Raw genomic sequence first — 21033 nt, forward strand, 5'->3', positions numbered from 1 at the left:
TTGAAGTCTGGAACATTATAGATTATTTTACCATTTTCATAATCTATAATGTATTTATTTATTTTGTTGCCAAACACATGATGTTCTGATTTGAGAAATTTCTTTGCTGTTTTATTGTAAACTTACTGGTCATTTATTTGGGTTCAAACAGGTAGTCGGACAGAACGAGCAAGAAGACTTGAGACGAGCGACGTTTAAAAATAATTTAAGATGCAGCCCGAAAAAGTTGTAATCTTTCACGACGTCAAGCGGCTCCAGACGCCACGATTCTGCCGTTGGATGATCGAGGCCACGCCTGGCGGATGGTGCCGCTCAACAGAACAGTATGTCAAAAATAACTATGACTGTTAGTTTAATACATTGAATTGTGAATGAAATCAGACGTGCAGAGAAATGAACACATAAAAGAAAGTGACGAGAAGAGTCTGCAGGGTTGTGAAAACACAGAGCCGCGACGTCTCATCAGAAACCAGCAGCAGCGAAACACAGTTCTGCTGTTTGAGTGTTTTCTTCCTCCTAAAATGATGCTCAGCATTCCTGTTGTCCTGCGTTTCTTCGACAGTACAGTACCCCCCCCCCCCCCCCTTGATGAAGAGGCCATTCAGCTCAGCATGTGGAATAAATCTCCGGCGCCGTCCCTCATGGACTCAGGTTCAGTGTCCAAAAAGAAAGATTAAATAAAATAAAATAAAAAAGGTATCCATTTCGTCTGTTTTCTTTCAGTGTCAGTTACATCACGCGAAAGCAACGGAGGAGGAGGAGGAGCGTCCCGACGGCGGCTCCGTCTGCTCCTCCTCTCACATGAAGTCGTCCGAGTCGTTACCGTCCTGCAAGCGAAGCACAGGTCATCAAAACCAGCTGGAACTAAATACTTCTCTTCTTCTTTATGGCACGACTTCTCCGCATCTCGTAACGCTTTGGATCAAAGTCCACGACCCAAAACCTACTCTCATTCTTTTCTGCCTTGCGGCTGTTAATCTAAATAATAAAGTGAGTGTGCTTCTTTTCATTATACACTGATGTAACTTTATATGTTACAGTAGGAAAAGACATCGTGGCCCATCTCTCTTTTCTCTTCTTCGACAACCCATTTGTGAATATCCCCGATATTGAAAATAATTCTCCCCAACTTGTGGCCGAAGCCCTGAGCTTTCCTTTCTGCGGATTCACAAACAGAATACATATTCATAGATTTGTCCTCACCTCATTGGTCGTCATATTTTCACTCTTCATCAGTGAGGTGTAGCACCTGGAGAGAGAAACCGTCCATCAGACACATCATGCATTATGTACAATATATGTATTTTTTTCTTTTCTTTATTTTATATACATTTTCGGATTTATTTGATTATAATAAATTAGGATAGGAATATATAAGCATTTTTTGCTTCTACCTATACCTTTTCAGTCTTTTTGTTTTGTATATTATATAGAATAATATTGTATCATATTGCAATGATTGACTGAATAAAATACACAACAGTACAGTTTTAAACTATTGTTTTCAGTAACAGCGTGAGTTCGCCTTTCATGTAAATGCTTTAGTATAATAAATATTTAGGTATTTTATTAAATAAATAAATAATTAAATCAGACTTTAACATAACAATGTCATAGAAAAACAACAACAACAACAACATAAAAATTACTTGAGTTCGTCCATCTCCTTTTTCCTCTTCTGCTCCTCCTTCTCCTCCTTCTTCTGGTCTTGGAGCAGTGTTTTCTTCTCGTTCCTCTCCTCCTGGTCTCTCGCCTCCTTCTCTGCCGCCAGGTCGGGGAGGCTCTCTACTTTGGTTTTCTCCAGGCGGTTCACGATCTCATTGACCTTCTTCTCCACGGCCACAATCTTCACCTGGAAAACACAGCGCAAGCAGGACGCGCCTCAGCGGGCGAGTCGGCGGTGATAAGAGACTCGTGACGTAGAACACAAGAACAGAAGCAACCCGTCACGCGTTGCTTCGAGACCCATTTCTATAGAATCGGATTGTTTTCATTTCATGCCGCTCGACTGACCTCTCTCTGTCGAAAGAAGCCGATCTGCCCGACGTCCATGCCTCCGGTTTTCTTCAGGTTGGCCCAAGGTGTGTAAACCACTTTGATGTTGTTCATCTTACAGCCTGATGGCATTCAACGCAGTTTAATTCAAGATACATAGAGATATACACATGTCGCCCACAAAAACAAACACAAAAAATGCAGAAAATGGCGAGAACGGGGTGATTGTCAGGTTAAGAGGAAATGTTTTGATTGATACAGCACGAGTCCCTCGGATCGGCTGTGATAATCACACACCTTATTCTGAACCCACTGGGGGCTGAAACTCGATCCATTATCAGGAAGCAGGTCTTTACCTTGGATGCTATTGTTCTTCACCAGCTGTGCACAGTCTATCAGCACCTCGGGGGGGATTTCCTCTATGGTCTGACCCTGGAAAAAATATTTTACATTGTAGTTTAAGTGCTCAGAGGCGAGTTAAACTATTTAATCAACAAGATATGGCTGTACTCAAGGGCTAACTTATGCTTTAAATCAACCTGAGCATCATTGCTGTCTTATTTGTGCCGTTTAGCACAAGGCTTCATTTAAACCGACCAAAGATAAAGATAGATAACATATGTTTACGAAGTCCCAAATTTAAACGCCGCTCAATAGATAACAAGTGTTTTCTTGGCTAGTGAGTGAAGCACTTCCAGCAGCCACTCGCATATTTGACCATCATGTGGCTGGTGCTTATTCCAACTCCCTGAACTCGGCACTGTCTCATCATCCGGACCCGAGACACCACTGTGTACTTCATATTCAGGATTTCAGGTTCACCGGGTTGGCTCCTCACCTTTGGCAGTCTCAGATAAACGTGAGCCGAAGACAGTTTGTCCACGTGAAACCTGGAGGGGAAAAACAAAACAAAGCGTTGAACGCATGTTGTTCATATTTATATGTATCTCAGTTGTGCTTAAAACCAGTCATTACAAGGTATTGAGTTGCATCTGTGTGTAAGTGTTGACACTCACCAGATGTCTTCAGGCCATCCGTACTTTATTAGATCCTCGTCTGCAAAAATAATGAGACGTGGCATCAAGATAAAAGTCAAATACATAATGTGTGTGTGTGAGTGTGTTTGTGTGTGTGATCTTATAACGAACTTACTTTCATATTTGTCTTTCCCCATGTAGATCGTGTAGTGAGGGTTCACCACTGAGAGGGAAACAATACACAGTTATTTATGGATGAAGGCGCAATAGAAGCTGCCGACACGAAACACACAATAAACACAGACTCACATTAAATGAGAAATAAAAAAAATAAAAGTATTGGCTAACCAGGCTACGAGCTAACTCTGCTGCATCGTTAACGTTACTCACCGTCACTTGTGAAGTAAAACACCATTTTACGTGAATCAAACTCGCCACTAAAATACGAATATGAATTGAATACAGTTTGAAAGCTAATGCCGCTAATGATCAAAACAAATAAATCTAACGAGCCGCGTTCCGCCTGTTGTCACTTTTCTCGTGTACGAGTTGACCTGGGAAGTTGTTGCGCTGGTGCAGCGACCGGCCAGGAAGTGCCCACATGGATTTTACAAAATAAAAGCTTCAGCAAATTCATTTAAAAATAAAAGTAATACAACAATACGTTAATGTTGTATCTAGAAGTGTTGTATAATCGCACGCAATATATATGTGAATAAAACAAATTTTTAAATAAGTATAGCAATAACTGCACACACATAACTGTTGAATGAGTTATTGTCATTTCGGAAACGACTATCTTTTATTTTGAAGGCAGGGAAGAAGTGCAGCCATGCTTTTACTGTTGTAACGTGTTTCCGTTTCCTGTCTATTTTTTATGGAGACTGGCGCGCGCTGTTCAAAACAGTGAGAAGAAACGCGGGCAGAGAAAAGGAGCGACTCAAACTTCATACAGACATTTATTGTTTTATACAAAACGACAGACGTGTTTGGTGAGTTACATTATTCGTGGTTCAAGCTCCATGTTTTGGTGTTTTATGCGTTACTTTTCTCTCAAATGGTGCATTTACGTAACCTTGAAAGTAAGTGAATCATATGTGAACCTCAAGCTAGCGACCCGTCAAACAACTGCATGATGTTTAACGTTAGATGTAATGTTCTTTAATGTCTTAAAAACGCAGACACGCGGACAAACAAACGGGCGCAATGTGATTAATATCGACACGTTAGCTAATGTTAGTTTGTCAACTTTTGTAAAAGTTGGCTAATCATCCCGCCAATTACGCACTTATCTCCGCTCGAGCTGTTCAAGAAGCGCTTTATTAGCTTGTGCACAAACATGATGAAATACGGTGCCATGTTTAACTGAGAACACTCATCAATAACGTCAGTAAAGTTAGTGACACAATCAAAGTTTAGCTCCATGTTCTGTAAGGTTGTGTTTTAAATTTAAGGTCAAACACAAAACATGATCTAAATATTCATTGTAGTCAGTGACCTCATTCAAATACCAAGAGCACACTTCGTCACACTACTTTAAGTAAGTTAATGTTACTTGACCAACACTTGATGCAGCCCGCTGTTGCACTTGTTACACAGGCAGGTTGATAGGAATCATAAGAAGACCTGCTAATGTGTGTGTTTGGGTGTGTGTTTGTGCACGTGCAGGGAGGAAGATGATTCCCATTAATACGAGGAAGAGGAAGCTCTCCTCGCTGAACTCTGACAGGTGAGTCGTGAACACACCAGGTACTCGAAATGTACTATCCCGATGCATTCAAATGCAACAACAATATGGGCTCAGTGTCAATTACAGAAGCCCGTTTGAATAATTAGTTTACTTTGATCAGATGGTTCCTGATTTAAGTCAGAGGTTTGCCAAGTTAATACTTATCCAACTCTCTCGGTAAATGTTTCTATAGCTATCTGTCCTTGTGTGTGGCTTCTTTTGTTAAATAAAACTACATCACTTCTTTTGGTACTGGGACTTAAACCCTGATGTCATATTAACACTACTCTGAAAACAACTCTCTACCCCAATAACAGTAAACAGTTGTAGTTCTACTGTATATATGATATGATATTCCTTTATTTGTCCCACAGTGGGGACATTTCAAAAATCACAGCAGCGGTGCACATCAGAGCATTAATGAAAATAAATATAAAACACAATACTAAAAACTAAATACTACTATTTATCTTATGTACTGCCTCTCATGTGTGCATACCATTTGTGTCACACATTTTTGCAGGTTATTGATTATCCCTGTGGCATTTGCTGTTTCTCATTTGTTACTTTAATTCCAGCCACTCGGCCAAGAGCGGGGCGGGGGAGGAGTTGTCCCCCGTGAAGAGGAGCTCGTCCTGGAAGCTCCCACAGTCTCCGAACACGAAAAAGCCAGTTGGGCGCCCGGTCAAAGCGAACTGTACCTCAGCATCCCCACGTAGAGCAGCAGGTAGGGTTGACCCGTGAAAAGAATGGTCTATCGGGAGACATTTTGGGTCAGCCGATGTGACTCTTTAATTTTAAAGAAATGCGTTCGTGAGTTGGGACATGCTGCAATATCACTCCCCTTCACCTTTTCCACAGACGTTCCCTCAAACACATCTCATCTTTATCTGTTTTCCTGCTTTTGTTGTTTTTTTTTTCCTAGGCTCTCCAGTCAAATCACCTCGTAAATCTCCAGTCCAACTTTCCATGGTCACAAGTTCCTTCTATGGCCAGAATAAACCCATCTACCTCACTCCACTAGAGAGGAAGGCAATAAAGGACTTGCTGCCTTCTCCTCCACGCCTTCCTCCTTCCCCTCCGCCCCAGGAGAAGAAGAAGAAGAATGTTAAAGGAGGCAGCAAGAAGAGAAAGGTGGCTGCAGCATCTCGTAAGGCGGGGAAGACGGGCGCCGTCGGCAATGCGTCCTCTTCCAAGACGATCAAACTGTCCAAGCTTAACAGCAGGTTGGTTCCCATATTAGTCACAGTAGCTGCTTTGTTGGTGCTCCTGCAGCTTTGTGACACCAAATCAATGTGTCATTTATTCCCACAGTGTCGCTGATAAACCAGCGTCCAGTACGATCGCTGCTTCTGCTCGCGGCAATAAGTTATCCGAGTCCAGGAAAGCCATCACCCTCTCATTCAGCGGCCTGAAGCCCAAACTGAAGATCTTTGTCGGAGCTGCTTTCTTCAGCACGGGCAAGAAACCGACCTCCATGTTCAAGAAATCTGCACCAAAATCGTCAACCAGGCCGGCGCCGGCACCAAAAAGCAAAACTGTCCAGCTGCAGACTGAGGGTGAGAAACCAAAGCCAGCGGCTCCGTTGGTGACCCAACAACAGAACCACCCTAAACCGGTGAGAGGAGCCATTTTATACGTTTCTATTGTGCAGGCAAGAGTCTCAAGGGTCCTCATTGGGATGTCGAGGAAGCTTTGATGTGAGCATTTATTGGCTTGTATGAATATTTTAACTGATATATTTCATGACTCAATCACTAAGGTTCATGGTCGATCTGAGGAATGTACAAGTTAAGATGTAAATTGCAATCACAGTCCCGCACCACAGTGGTTGTACTTCAGATTTTTTTTTCTCCACCCGTTAGCAAAAACTGTCAGGTTGATGCTATGTTGTCCTGGTTACTGCCGACAGACTGATGTCCAGCCGGTCAGGACCGAAGAGAAGCAGCCGAGCTCCAAGCAGAGAGCGAAGTTTGAACCGTCCGACTGGGTGGACTTCGATAACGAAGAGCCTGAATCCCCGCAGACATCCAGGTGCTCTATTTACTACATCAAGACTTGGCTGCCCCCAAATCCCAAATTGAGATGCAGCGTTGAAGCGAACAGAACAATCTGGATGTTCTTTAACTGCATCCTTTCACATCATCAATGAACATCTTTCTCCTGCAGGTCTGCTGAAATGTTGTTGGAGAAATACGGGATTACCAAGGAGCTGACGCTTGTGTTGACGAGGACCCCGACGGCGAGTCCTGCCTCCACGGCGGCGTCTCTGAGTCCTCTGGTACGCGAGAAGTATCCACACGTGCTCGTAGATACAGTCGTACAGGAGTTATTCTTCTGGTCCTTTTTGTATATTTAACTCAATTATTTAACTTCAGTGTATCATATTTACTTCAGCTGCACTTCATTGGTGCTCCATCTCTTTCTCGAGATTATAGTGACGATCACGTCACACACTAATGAATCCTTTTTTTATTTACTATCTCTAAGGCTCCTACAGAGGAACCTCGTCTCCTTACTCTATCTCTAAGGCTCCTAGAGGAACCTCATCTCCTTACTCTATCTCTAAGGCTCCTACAGAGGAACCTCGCCTTACTCTATCTCTAAGGCTCCTAGAGGAACCTCATCTCCTTACTCTATCTCTAAGGCTCCTAGAGGAACCTCATCTCCTTACTCTATCTCTAAGGCTCCTAGAGGAAACTCATCTCCTTACTCTATCTCTAAGGCTCCTAGAGGAACCTCATCTCCTTACTCTATCTCTAAGGCTCCTAGAGGAACCTCATCTCCTTACTCTATCTCTAAGGCTCCTACAGAGGAAACTCATCTCCTTACTCTATCTCTAAGGCTCCTACAGAGGAAACTCATCTCCTTACTCTATCTCTAAGGCTCCTACAGAGGAAACTCATCTCCTTCCTCTATCTCTAAGGCTCCTAGAGGAACCTCATCTCCTTACTCTATCTCTAAGGCTCCTAGAGGAACCTCATCTCCTTACTCTATCTCTAAGGCTCCTACAGAGGAAACTCATCTCCTTCCTCTATCTCTAAGGCTCCTACAGAGGAACCTCATCTCCTTCCTCTATCTCTAAGGCTCCTACAGAGGAACCTCATCTCCTTCCTCTATCTCTAAGGCTCCTACAGAGGAAACTCATCTCCTTACTCTATCTCTAAGGCTCCTACAGAGGAAACTCATCTCCTTACTCTATCTCTAAAGCTCCTAGAGGAACCTCGTCTCCTTACGCTATCTCTAAGGCTCCTACAGAGGAACCTTATCTCCTTACTACCATCATTTTGCTTACTGACCGATATAGACTGAACTTTACATACTTATTATATGTAGGCTTCAAAGTTAAGAGTTGAGTTTGCTCTGATTATAACTGCCACAGACTCTTCTCAGTTTATCCCAGCAGACTTCCTCAGGTCCTCTTGAGAGGAGCGACCCACTGGGCGGCTACTGGAAGAGAAGCTCAACATTTCACCTCATTTCATGGCCCATTTTACTGTAACAATGAGTCATTACATTATCCTTGTTTTGATCCCAGCTTCATACTCGAAATGATCCAACTCAACGATGCCCAACACACATTTGTAACCATCACAAATCAAACGGAGGCGTTGAGCCGAGGCTGCCGCTCTGGGTCGTGCGCTTGGTTTACGATCCCCGTTGTTGCGGATGTCTTGACGCTTTCGCTCAATGTTTGCATCTCGCTTCCTTTTCACATTTGTAAATCCACCAGCCAACCGGGCTCAAGTCAAGTTGAGCCAGATCACAAAGAGATCCCCGCCGTATGTTGGGCTCGCTTTGTATTTAAAGGCCTCAGGTTGCTAATGGCGACGACCTCATTATTCAGCAAACTCTAATTTTCGGGATCTTTGAGTTTCAGCTGCAGTTGTTCATAATGTTGATTTATTCTTCCAGGATGGTGGCTCTGAACCCATGTTTGACCTGAGTGAGAAAAGCCCCCCGAGGGCTGCCGCCAGCATACCCAAAGGTACACACACACACTGTTTACACTTTCATAATCATGGTTCAACATCTGCAGCTGATTCCACTGAAACACTGACCAGCTCACATATATCACAGAGACTTCAGCAGCTTTAACCCGTCATCTCGCTTTGTTTTCATGTTTTTAAATGAGCATTTCAGTTTAAAATATCTCTTCCATGAAAGCTTTATTTGAATGTTTTTTTTCTTCTCCACAGAATCTGCAGCGATGTATCCCATCTTTGGCTCCGCCTCAAAGAGGTGAGACGGTCCGTTTACACAATGAGAGATTTAGATATATATGAAACAAAACATATTCCCAGCATATAACGAGGTAAAGCTTTGCGGTCCTGGCGAGAGGATGGAAACTATGATTCCAATATGTTACATAAACGAGAGCCATGACGTCAGTAAAGGACGCTCCACAGTTTTTCATGGACTTGGACATAATTCATACAATCCCTAACAAGTGAATACATATGGATTATGAATACGTGTTTCTTTGCTTCTGTCACTGAGTGGCATATCAAAGTTTTGTATTTTGCATGATCCCACTAACACCACAGTGGTCTCTCGTAGGGTAAGGACTGCAGCTCTGCGGCCCCCGCTGTCTTGCAGCACGCCCTCCGGCCCCACGACGTCCCTACAAACCGTTTCTGCACTCAAAGAGCGACCTGTTCGCAGGAAGAAAGAGAAACAGGACGACGACCAGCTTATTATCGTACGTTCATCTTTATATTCTCAGCTGTGACTAGATTTTGGTACATATTTGAGCCCAAAACATTCGAGAGAGCAGAGCTACCATGAAGCCCACATTCAGAGGAAATACTATCTCATGTTTTGTGAAAATTAAGTTATTTTTAGCAGTGAAAACGGGTTAAAAAGAAAAGTAAGACTTCCTGTGAAGCTGCTTGGTCTTTATTCACCGTTGCCTTCATTAAAAAGCATTAACAGTACCTTCAGTACCTAGTGTTGCCTGGAAGTGCTAATGCGCTCTGCTAATGTTGGCTCCTCTGGTCTTTACGTAAAAATGTAACATCTAAGAAACGTTTATCTCCTTCCAGCCACTCCGGGTATCTTGTGCCACTATTACACAGCTATAACACACGACTCGCTCCAAATCCACCCAGCCTGAAGATTAAGAAAATCATATATGTTGTCGGACACTGGCTGAAGCTGTCCGATGCTTCACTACGATTGGTCTATTTCCTTTCCTTTGTTGGACCTTTGTCTTCCTCTGTGTGTTGACTGCATCTCTTTCTGCACACAGGACGCGGGTCAGAAGCAGTTTGGAGCGACGACCTGCAGCTCCTGTGGGATGGTGTACAGCGCCGACAACCCAGAGGACCATTTCCAACACACCCAGTTCCACCAGCGCTTCCTCGACTCCATCAAGTTTGTGGTAAAACTTCTTTCCTTCATTCTCTGAACTGAACTCTCATAGAGGATCAAAATGTGAAACCTGCGGCGCACCGAAGTCGATATCGGTCCGATGCTGAATCTGGTATCGGATACCATATGTGTTTATTTATTTGTTGTATTTTTTCTTCGGAAAAGCAATGTTAAGGTCAGTTCCACACAGAGAGGCACATATATACACTACCGTTCAAAAGTTTGGGGTCACCCAGACAATTTTGTGTCTTCCATGAAAACTCACTTTTATTTATCAAATGAATTGAAAATTGAATAGAAAATATAGTCAAGACATTGACAAGGTTAGAAATAATGATTAATATTTGAAGTATTAATTTTGTTCTTCAAGCTCAAAGGAAGGCCAGTTGTATAGCTTATATCACCAGCATAACTGTTTTCAGCTGTGCTAACATAATTGCACGGGTTTTCTAATCAGACATTAGTCTTCTAAGGCGATTAGCAAACACAATGTACCATTAGAACACTGAGTGATAGTTGATGGAAATGGGCCTCTATACACCTCTGGAGATATTTCATTAGAAACCAGACGTTTCCACCTAGAATAGTCATTTACCACATTAACAATGTAGAGAGTGTATTTTTGATTAATGTTATCTTCATTGAAAAAACAGTGCTTTTCTTTGAAAAATAAAGACATTTCTAAGTGACCCCAAACTTTTTAACGGTAGTGTATATATTTAACTAAACACTGGTTTTCATTATCGGGCCTTAAAGTCAGAATGGATTTCCTTATTGAAACGCTACTGATTCTTTACATTCTAATAAACTTGTATACTAATCCTGATTTAAATGGCGCTATGACGTCTCTTTTTGGGATTCTACTTCCTTATCTAACTTGTACTACTTACCGTCCCTTCAGCATCTAAATGATAACGTGATTTGTTTTTAGTAGTTTGGTACTTCTCAGAGATCTTCTGCCAAAGCTGCTGGCATGAGTTTGTTGGCATGGTAACGGCAGCTTCTTCTCTCCGTTGTGTTTCCAGGGCTGGAAGAAGGAGCGCGTGGTGGCCGAGTTCTGGGATGGAAAGATCATCCTGGTCATGCCCGATGATCCCAAATACGCCATTAAAAAGGTGTGGCGTTGCACTCTCGCTGGATTCTCAGTGAATGTAGTTTCTGGAAAGTTTGTCTCTGTTCAGTCAACCTGGTCACTGGTCACTGTAAAGTCATATCTGAAACGACTTGCTCTTTCACGAGTAAACAAAGGTGATTTTCCAGGTCTGATTTTCATACGGTGTGTGTGTGTTTTCAGGCTGATGATGTGCGGCTTGTTGCAGACAGTGAGCTGGGCTTCCAGCAGCTGACCCTGAGCAGACCCACGCAGGCCAAGACCTACCTCTTCATCAACACGGAGCGCAAGGTGGTGGGCTGCCTCGTCGCCGAGTCCATACGTCAGGTATGGCTGGAGAAGTGTGTGTGTTTTTTATGTTGGCAGATCCAGTCCCATTCCATCTCTTTTGTGATTTGTCCATGAAGAAAAGTTAGCCGGTTATTATCATGGAGGAAAAACCTGTTTATTAGATTAAATTATCTTTGTGTAAAAGAAATGTTTATTTTATAGTTTGAAATGAACCAGAAGTCCATGAAGTTAATATTATATTAGTCTGGATTGGTGATGGCACTTCCCACCTCCACTAACCAGTTATCTTGGGCAAAGAGGTCGAAAAAGACAAACAAAACAAACATCCTCTGCATAACTGTTGCCATTAAATATCAGGGTAAGTAAAATCATTCGGAAAGCTTTTTTAAAAAATCGTTTTTCTACTTTGGAATAAAACTTCCCCTCCGTGAATTGTCGTCTTGCGTCTTTGGGTCATAAGCGGTTGGCAGTAAGCGGCGCTGGCCCGGTGGCTAACGGAGGCCCGCTTGTCCCCGCAGGCCTACAGAGTCCTGGAGCTGCCGGACCGACACAAAGACATGACGAAGGACGACTTCATGGAGCGGCACCGAGCCTGGTGCTGCTCCACCGTCCCAGAACCAGCGCTGTGTGGGATCAGTCGCATCTGGGTCTTCAGTCTGGCCCGGCGGCAGGGCATCGCCACGCGCATGCTGGACACCGTCAGGTACACGTCACGCTCCACACACAACAGCGCCTCACTGACGTCCGCTCCCCACGGGAATGTGAAATGATGCGCTATGACGTGAAGGACATCCCCGCGCTCTTCCTCTTAGATGTAGTTTGATGACGAATGCTTCGGCAGTTAAAAGAAGCTCAAGTGATGCTTGTGCTGCTCTGAGTAGTCGAGGTCTGATGACGATGGACCCGGAGCGCGTGGGAGAGCGAGAACCCGTGAGGTCACATCAGGCTGCAGAGACGGTTTTTACCGTTATGATTATTAGATCAGATTAGATAATCCTCTATTGGTTCCACAGTGGGTAAATTGCAGGATCACAGCAGCGGGGTGCACATTAGAGCAGAAATAAGATACAAATATAATACAATATTAAATATACAGAGGAATACAAAACACGTATATATACAAGTTAGTGATTAAAGTGACTTTTCAGCAGGTTAAAGTGTCCAGGATAAAGTGTTGAGTATGTTAAGATTTTTAGTGATTACCAATACGCTTCTGAAACCAATGTTCTATAAGTGTACTTTTTTCACTTTCGTACTGTGATTAATACCAAGCAGCGCAACACTTATTATAAATTTGCTAAAATCTTCTCAAAGTTGGCTCAATATTTAATTTTCTCTGCGCTTATAAACAATTTTTTAAAGCGTACAGTAATATTTTGCTGTGACCAAGCAGACTGCACGATCAATTCCCTGAACTTATGTATGTGTGTATATATAAATAAATATATTATATATATTAATTTATATATGTATATAAATTAATATATATATATATTAATTTATGTGTGTATATAAATTATAATATATATATATTAATTTATGTGTGTATGTAATATATGTGTATATGTATATATATATATACACACATATATATATACATGTATGTGTGTATATATATATATATATACTGGTGAATTTCCTACACATGGAAGAAGACGGTCTCCTTTCCCCTTCTTGACAATAATTGCATCCTCCTTGTATTTTTAGGAGCTCCTTCATGTACGGCAGCCATCTCACCAAAGATGAAATCTCGTTCTCTGACCCGACGCCGGACGGCAAACTGTTTGCAACCAAGTACTCCAACACGCCGACCTTCCTCGTGTACAACTTCGTGGCCTGAGGCAGACGCTTGTACTGAAGGTGCATTCCCGTTCTTACTGACTCGTTAAATTATAAGACCTGCATATCAACAGATCTTCAGCTGGTTGTTACTTTGTCTTTCACATGCAAATAACTGTTCAGTTTTTTTGTTGAGTGTTTGTTTGGGTTGTAGTTATAATACATTCAGGATTACATTTTTAAAGGGTCGTGATGCACCTGTTACTCAGTATTGTATAATTTACTGTTGATGCTCATCGGCAGTGTTTCTATTCCGATGTTTATGTTCTGCTTAATGAGCTTGAACCTGAAAACGGTCCCATGTTTTCAAAGTTTCATTTAAATGTTCTGATTGTTTTCACCTTTTTGAAAGGAATGCTTTTGTTGTTTACGGGCATTCTGTGTAAATACACTTAATAAATTGCCTTTTTGGTTTATGATGCTAAAGATATTTGTGTACGCTGAGAGGCGGGAGTTTCATCGGGGAATCGCAGTAGTTCAACATCGTGGTAGCGATGCCGACGGTGCACAATATTAATGAGAACATGTAGAGCGTAACAGTTTAATCAAGCAATATCAAAGTTTACAGAAGTGCAGAAACAAATATAAGAAAGTACAAACATTTACTTACAATTGACATACATGGACATGTTTTATAGCAAAGATGCCATACAAATTAAATTAAATGTGGTAAGTGTGACAACATAAAGATGTAGAGATGAGCTTCTAAATGAATACAACCCTCCCTGAAAAGAACTAGTGACTCCTATGAGCAGAGCCCGTCAGTTTGGCCACGTATTCATTCAAAGGAATATAAATCCCTGACGGGTCGAAGAGCCGAGTTCTCTGAGAATCAGTCGATGACGATCACCTCGCTGGGCGTGTTCTCCTGCGGGGCGTTGCTCTCCAGAGCCTCGACGATCTGGGCGGCCGAGGGTCTGATCTTGGGGTCCTCGTTGGTGCAGAGGTAGAACAGCTCCACGATCCTCCGGTACGAGCTGCCCAGCGCCTCGGAGTCCAGCGCCGGCCGCGTGCCCAACCTCTTGTAGTAGGCGTCCTCGTCAAAACTCTCCTCCATCGAGTCCTCTAAAAACAAAGTGTGTTAAGATCAGAGATGTTGGGTTTATTCTATTTTTTTGGCAATGCGACGTTATCCATCACAAGCGGGATTCTGGATCTTTTCAACCAAAAAGGGTAATTATTCTTCCTCAGAGCATTTCATTTGAAGGTTTGAAAGGTGAAAGTATTTAACGTAAGTGAGTCAACGTTGGAGAATGTTTTTTATCCCTCTAGTTGTCTTGGAGGGGGACCTGGTGAGAGGAATGACGCCCAGCTGCTGCATGAGTCATCAAGCCTGATTATTATGACTTCTAACTAACATTTATATTGACAATTTTAATTCGACACTTATTAATTTTTACGATGCCATTCTGGTGTTTTTCTGACTTTAAATATGCGTTAAAGTGCACACTTGTCATTATATATATATATAAAATAAGCCATGAAAAATGTACTTTAACGTGGCGTGAAAAGCAATACTTAAAGTTAATTGGACAGTATGTTATGAAAAGTAATAGTGTAGTGTGTCAGTCAGGGCTTCCTGTGTAAACAGCATCTCACCTTCATCCTCGTCATCATCAGCCATCTCCAGATGAGGCATGGCCAGGGTCATCATCTCCCACAGAGTCAGACCGTACGCAAAGATGTCAGACTTGTCAGTGATGACTCCGCCCCCATCCAGAGCCTCCTTGGGTTTCCATGGCTCCGTGCCGATGTACACGGCCTTTGGGTTTGACACTGAGGGCAGAAAGAAGAACGAATGGGAGTTACGAGGAAACACTCCGTGTGTGTGTTCTTCCTCGCTCATGTTACATCCTTTCCACTGAGTTTCATGAACATTGGACCAGTAGTAATTATGTAATTATTTTCTTTAAACAAGAACTCATGTTCTTCAGCGTTTCCTTAAGAAATGCAACAATAAACCAAAGAGTATTATCCTAAATAAATCAATTTAATTCAATTTCTGGATAACCCAATTTCACAAATCAAACATTTGCCTCACAGGGTTTTACAACATGCACGAAATATTGCAGAATCAGTTGCTGTAAACAATTTGTTATGCCCCACACACACACATTTGTATGAGGATGAAGTTATTGTAGAATACATCAAATTAAAGATTTTAAATACATAAGTACATTAACTTAAGTACTAGCACATCAAAATTGTATGCAAGTATTTCCATTTTTAAGATACTTTACACTTCGACTTTTTAACCCACCTCGATATAGTATATGTGGAGGTGGAGCGCTAGGCTCCGCCTCTGGACAGTTTGATTTACAACCAGTACCTCTCATGTTCTCGTTCAGCTGCAGAGAAACGCCGATGTCGCAGATCTTGACGGTGTGGAAGTCGCCCATGATGACCACGTTGCAGGACTTCATGTCGCCGTGCAGCAGCTTCTTCTCGTTGTGCAGATACTGCGGAGGGAAACGCGTGGCTGCGTTCAATTAGCCGCTCGCCTCCGATCACAATGAGCCACTGATGCGGGGATCGTGTTCGTCATGGACATTGTTTTCAAATCGGATTATTCTTCTCGGATCGTGAATCAAGAAATGAACAACAATACATCTATTGAGGACGAATAATAAAACACGTTTGCTTTTTCCCTTGGTTGTGTGTGCGTGTAACTCGGTCGGAGCTGAAGCCCGTTCTGTAATTAGATCCATACTCTTCAGGAAAACTCAGACTGAACACAAATAAACATCGACACACGAGCTGAGCCGCGACCGGGAGGCAGCGGGCCGGGAACTACCGGGAAGTCCATGTACTGAAGTACGGTACTCGAGGACAATTTGAGGTACTTTAACTGGACTCAAGTATTATGTTTCTGCTGCGTTATACGTGTTCTCTGAATTCAGTTACTTTACAGATTCTGATTAATATAAAATATAATCAGCCAATACATGACGATGCACTATCCTTGGTTACGGTGAGACTGCATTGGTCCCAACCGGCAGAACGCGAGCCTGAGGAATCCATTAAAGCATCAGTCATTATTTAACCTTCCTCTTGTATTAGGGACCGACCCGTTTTAGGTTTTAAATGCATAAAAGAACCACATCAATATGTTTATTTGCATCAAGGCTTTTTGACTTTGTCAGGAACCTCTATTTCAACTAAATAAAACAAAAACATTTTGTTTCACTAAATTATAAAACGCTCTGGTTGAAATTATGAGTTTATGACCTTTGTGTTGTTAGGGTCGGTTTCGAGTTTGTAACACATGTACACAATGTTTGAGTGTCAGAATACTATTTGTACCAAGCCCTGCTAACACCGTTGACCCATGTGACCTGATGTAGGGTTCTGCGTGACGACGCTACACACACACACAGTGTATAAACATCCTTATAACAGTATATAAGATTTCGGTCAGCATGCTGAAGCAGACAGGAGAACGGCATAGAAATTAAGCAACAGACTGCTGGCGACGACGCGTTAGTTCGGATCCGAGTGTCACACAATAACACAGACAAGCTAACCGACCCATGCGGCACGAGACCAGAAACTTCCGTGATCTGCGAGGTCGAAGGAGCGGCCGCGCCTCTGAAGAGAGCCGAGAGAACGGCTTCAGTTCCCCGTTGGAAGGGCGGCGTGGCGGCAAAGTGAAGTGGGGAAATACACTTTCTGCTCTTTCCTTGCGTCAAAGAAACCGGGGAAGGATTCTATGAGGAACGTTAACAAGCAGGCGGAGGAATCAGCTCCTCACAGAGCAGCTGATGTGTGCGGTAATATAATGAATCGTCAAGTACACAGGGAAACGGGTGTGAAATGAATCCAGGGCGGATGCAAGTTAAGTGACGCCAGGTCGGAGGAGATGTGCGATTTACCTGCAGGCCGCGAGCAACATGCAGCGCCACTTTCTCTATGTTGGCAGCAGGGAACGCCTTCAGGCCGTCCTCCTTCCGCTTCTCGACCAGGTGGTTGAGGGACTGCTCCCCCCCGTACTCCATCGCCAGACACTTTGATCCGTCTTTGGCGGTGGCGAAGGCCCGGAACCCTTTGGTGTGGCAACGAGGAAACAAAATGAACAACCCTGAAACGAACACGATGTCGCAGAACAAAATAAAAAAGGAAACCGAGCTATTCATCACGTACTTACACCAGTCAATTACGTGACATCACATGTCATTTAGCAGACGCTTTTATCCAAAGCGACTTACAATCAGTGCATCAACCTAGAGTACAAACTAAGAACAACAAGAATACAGGAAGTAACATTTCCTCAGCATAGTCAAACTACAAAAGTACCACAATAAGAGCCATTTAAGAGCCACTGAAGTGCTAATCTGTGTTTTAATCCAGATGTAGTCGGAAAAGATGTGTTTTTAGTTTCCGGGGGAAGCTGTAGAGACTTCCTGCTGTCCTGATGTCAGTGGGGAGCTCGTTCCACCAATCAGGAGCCAGGACAGCAAACAGTCTGGATGTAGAGTGATGAGCTCGAGGTGCAGGAGTCACAAGTCGGTTGGCTGTTGCCGAGCGGAGCGAACGTGCCGGGGTGTACGGTGTGACCTTCTCCAGGATGTAGACGGGGCCCGATCCGCTCAGAGCACGGTACGCCAGAACCGATGTTTTGACGCGATGCGGGCGGCCACCGGTAACCAGCGCTGGTGTTCTTGGTGGGGAACAGGCACGTGTCCAACTGGAACGGTGCTGTGCGGCTCATGTCTTACCCACGATGTTTGGATGGTTGATTCCCTTCAGGACCTTCGCCTCCTTGTTCAGGCGCTTCTGGTAAACCGCCATCTGGCTGGAGGCACACTTGGTGTTGATCTTCTTGATGGCCCAGGGAGACGCATTCAGCTTCCCCATTCTAGGATTCATTTGATCAACAGTACAAACCGATTATTTCCATACAGACGTGACAATGAGCCAATGCAGTGTTAATGTTATCCTCAATTAATACTGAAGATGCATTTGCACATGGATTATTTTTCTGTTAATGCACAAAACTCCATGAGACATATTTGGCCTTGCAATTTAAAAGCATAAACATCAATTCAATAACAAACTTTAAAAAATGATTGGGGTCGCATGTCACCCGGCATACATACATAAATACACTACTCCCCCCCCCCCCCTCCAAATAAAATGTACGTTTCAGAATCTTTAAATTAACAACACAAACCATTTTCTATCATTATTATTTTTTTATGTGAATTATTAATACGTTAAAACTGCAACAGACTGTTTTAGATATCTAAAGCTTTGATTTATAAATAATAGGATCCAGGCGGTTGGAGGAGAAAGAGGAACAATAATATGGCAGGTGAACAACAATGTATTTATTATTACCTTCGCATTGAAAAGGTTATGTTTTGATCACCGTGTATTTATCTATTTATTTGTATGCGTGTTCCTTGCATAACAAAAAAAGTTTTAAACCGAATCGCATGAAATTTGGTGGGATGATTGGTTATTATCCGGGGACCATTTGATTAGATTTTGGGATCAATCGGGTCAAAGGTCAAGAAAAGGTCAACATCTTCTTTTTACCAGAGCACAGTCAATTGTTATCCAATTGGCATGCAACTAATGCCAACATGTTCATAATTCAATGCCCAATCTTGTGATATGCGAAGGTATGCGCTCTACCGAGTGCCCATTCTAGTTGTTGTATGTAATCAGAGAAAAACTCCCACCTGTCCATGAGGTAAACATTGACTCCAGTTCCACAGCCCAACTTCTTCATGAACGGTGAGGCCGGGATGATGATCGGGCTCCCCACGCTGCTCTTAAAGCTCTTCACTCGGGTGCTTTTAGGGGTCTTGAACGCGTCCTCGTCCATGGATGCGGCATGAGAGGCCATTCTGTCCAAGAAGACAAATGACGTCATTAGTTATCATGGGAACACGCATAGTGGGATACAGCCAGCGACCCAGATACACGGGGTCATTTAACTACAACAACCAACACCGTCGACTAAAGTCAATCGGATTAGTTAGCAGACTTACTATGAAGTAAATATGTTATAGAAGTCAACCTAACTGAATTAACATCGGACATGTCTCATGTTCCAGGTGCATGAAGGTCGTTGTGAAATAACCAAAATGCCTCTAACAGCTTAACGTTTGAGCCTAACGCTACGATTAAAAAGAGAAATCGCATCGGTATTTGATAGCTGTAAAATAATTAGCAACTAAAAAAAAATCCAATATTGACTGTTCGATAACGTGTTTGTCAACAACACCGTATTTAGTGAACGGTTAACGGCCACCAGCTGCTCATTTACGAAGACCGCAAAGTTATCATTGCCAGTAACTATTTGTGACACGTTACACTTCATTTACGTTGTTTTGAGTCCGTGAACTGAACTCAATAGTTTAACTAGTCAACAAATCAAACGTTACCTGCGTTTTCTTCCCGTGTCGCTACGAAAATGCTGTTTCTGAGAAAACCGCGCGCCGAACTTTTAAAATGTTACTTCCGTGTCGCCGCCTGGAAAGAACGGAGGCCGCAGAGGAACAAACTGAACGAATGGCGTTTGCGACTGGAAACGTTAAATAGCAGAGTTGAGCTAAACTGCTTGTCTGTTGTATTGATGTTTGTATGTTTGAAAGACTATCCGTATTATACGTGTTGTACTGTGATTACATTCAGGGAACAGTGTTTAATATATTTAAACATCATTTAAATACAGTTGTAATTCAGCTTTTCAGCAGCTGAGGTCAGTGAAGTTTATCTAATATGCCAAGCTGGTTTGCAAGTAAGATAGATGGATAGATGTTATGGACTTTATATTCGTTTTTATTTATAAAATTAAAAACATATTTTACACTATATATATATAAAGATATCCACAATTTAAAATAATGAGCATTGTTCCCTGAGTAGATGTTGTTTCCTCGTTTCTTGCTTTTATTTATGAAAATTAAGTGTGCCAGGTACACATTTTGGAATTCAGCATTTAGGGATGTAGGGCTTATCTCGTTCTCGAGAACTGTATGACAGTGCTTTATTTGTTTGATCTTCACAGCATGTGTCTGTTCGCTCTTTAATGCAGGGGACTTGTCTGAAAGACTTTCACTCACAATCACACAAGGAAATTGACCCTGACCTTGACTCTCATGATCCCGTTATTGTTTCATCTCCTTCACATATACGTCAGATGTTCCCAGCTCGGTCCTCTCATTGTATGGAGGGATAACCGTTTCATTATGAGGAAGAGGAGCAGGAATGTGGTCCAAACAACTGGATGTGTATGTGAACTCTGGCACGACTACTTTGTATCTCTCTTTCGCCCCATCTCTTGTTCTCCAGATGGGAAATGAGCTCATGTTCACAGGCCCATACTGCGGCGTGCTGTGGTGCATTTGATAGAACAAGGATGGGTTAATGTCTGCTTAATGTCATGATACAATGAAGAACAATTACATGCTCTAATGTCATGATTCAAACACAAAATTGGAGGATTGTGTTAACTTTTCTCATTTACACGGATCATTCATACAACGAGAAGAGGTTTTTTCAGAATGTTTTACTTACTTTGGAAAAAGACTGTATGTTTGCAAATTGTTAAATACATTGTAAGAATACGTCTTCCTCTCTGCACTCAATGACTCATGTGCTTTCTCAGGATCACTGTTTAAAGAAAGCAAAAAGAGGGGAGAACAATCTTTACATAAGGTTGAAAATCCCAAGATCAGCAAAATGACCTTCTGGTTTTTGATCCCCAG

At 42.6% G+C, this 21033-nt stretch overlaps 3 protein-coding genes across 4 annotated transcripts; 1 reads left to right on the forward strand and 2 right to left on the reverse strand.

The window, feature by feature from the left end:
- On the reverse strand, positions 1-3531 carry ccdc25 (coiled-coil domain containing 25). Its single transcript, XM_056428712.1, has 9 exons — positions 3363-3531; positions 3148-3195; positions 3012-3051; positions 2834-2885; positions 2352-2427; positions 2014-2117; positions 1650-1852; positions 1204-1249; positions 1-827 (listed from the first exon to the last, which is right to left on the reverse strand). The coding sequence occupies exons 1-9, from the start codon at positions 3385-3387 to the stop codon at positions 798-800; spliced, it is 624 nt and encodes a 207-aa protein (XP_056284687.1). The 5' UTR covers positions 3388-3531; the 3' UTR covers positions 1-797.
- Positions 3532-3884: 353 nt separating this feature from the next.
- esco2 (establishment of sister chromatid cohesion N-acetyltransferase 2) lies at positions 3885-13731 on the forward strand. 2 transcript variants are annotated; one of them, XM_056428686.1, is made up of 15 exons: positions 3885-3964; positions 4641-4701; positions 5280-5428; positions 5627-5927; positions 6016-6319; positions 6614-6735; positions 6871-6982; positions 8617-8689; positions 8901-8943; positions 9262-9403; positions 9953-10084; positions 11100-11189; positions 11369-11512; positions 11995-12179; positions 13184-13731. In XM_056428686.1, exons 2-15 carry the CDS (start codon positions 4649-4651, stop codon positions 13314-13316), a joined length of 1983 nt encoding a protein of 660 aa, XP_056284661.1. In that variant the 5' UTR covers positions 3885-3964; positions 4641-4648; the 3' UTR covers positions 13317-13731. The 2 variants fall into 2 exon arrangements, with proteins under 2 accessions (XP_056284661.1, XP_056284662.1); XM_056428687.1 differs by having other exon boundaries at positions 12003-12179; positions 13184-13306.
- Positions 13732-13842: 111 nt separating this feature from the next.
- On the reverse strand, positions 13843-19812 carry pbk (PDZ binding kinase). The gene is made up of 7 exons (XM_056428688.1): positions 19708-19812; positions 19000-19167; positions 18031-18170; positions 17188-17357; positions 15645-15774; positions 14915-15091; positions 13843-14380 (listed from the first exon to the last, which is right to left on the reverse strand). The coding sequence occupies exons 2-7, from the start codon at positions 19164-19166 to the stop codon at positions 14148-14150; spliced, it is 1017 nt and encodes a 338-aa protein (XP_056284663.1). The 5' UTR covers position 19167; positions 19708-19812; the 3' UTR covers positions 13843-14147.
- Positions 19813-21033: the final 1221 nt, after the last annotated feature.

Source organism: Pseudoliparis swirei, chromosome 12 (assembly GCF_029220125.1).
Source record: "Pseudoliparis swirei isolate HS2019 ecotype Mariana Trench chromosome 12, NWPU_hadal_v1, whole genome shotgun sequence".
Taxonomy (NCBI): Eukaryota; Metazoa; Chordata; class Actinopteri; order Perciformes; family Liparidae; genus Pseudoliparis; species Pseudoliparis swirei.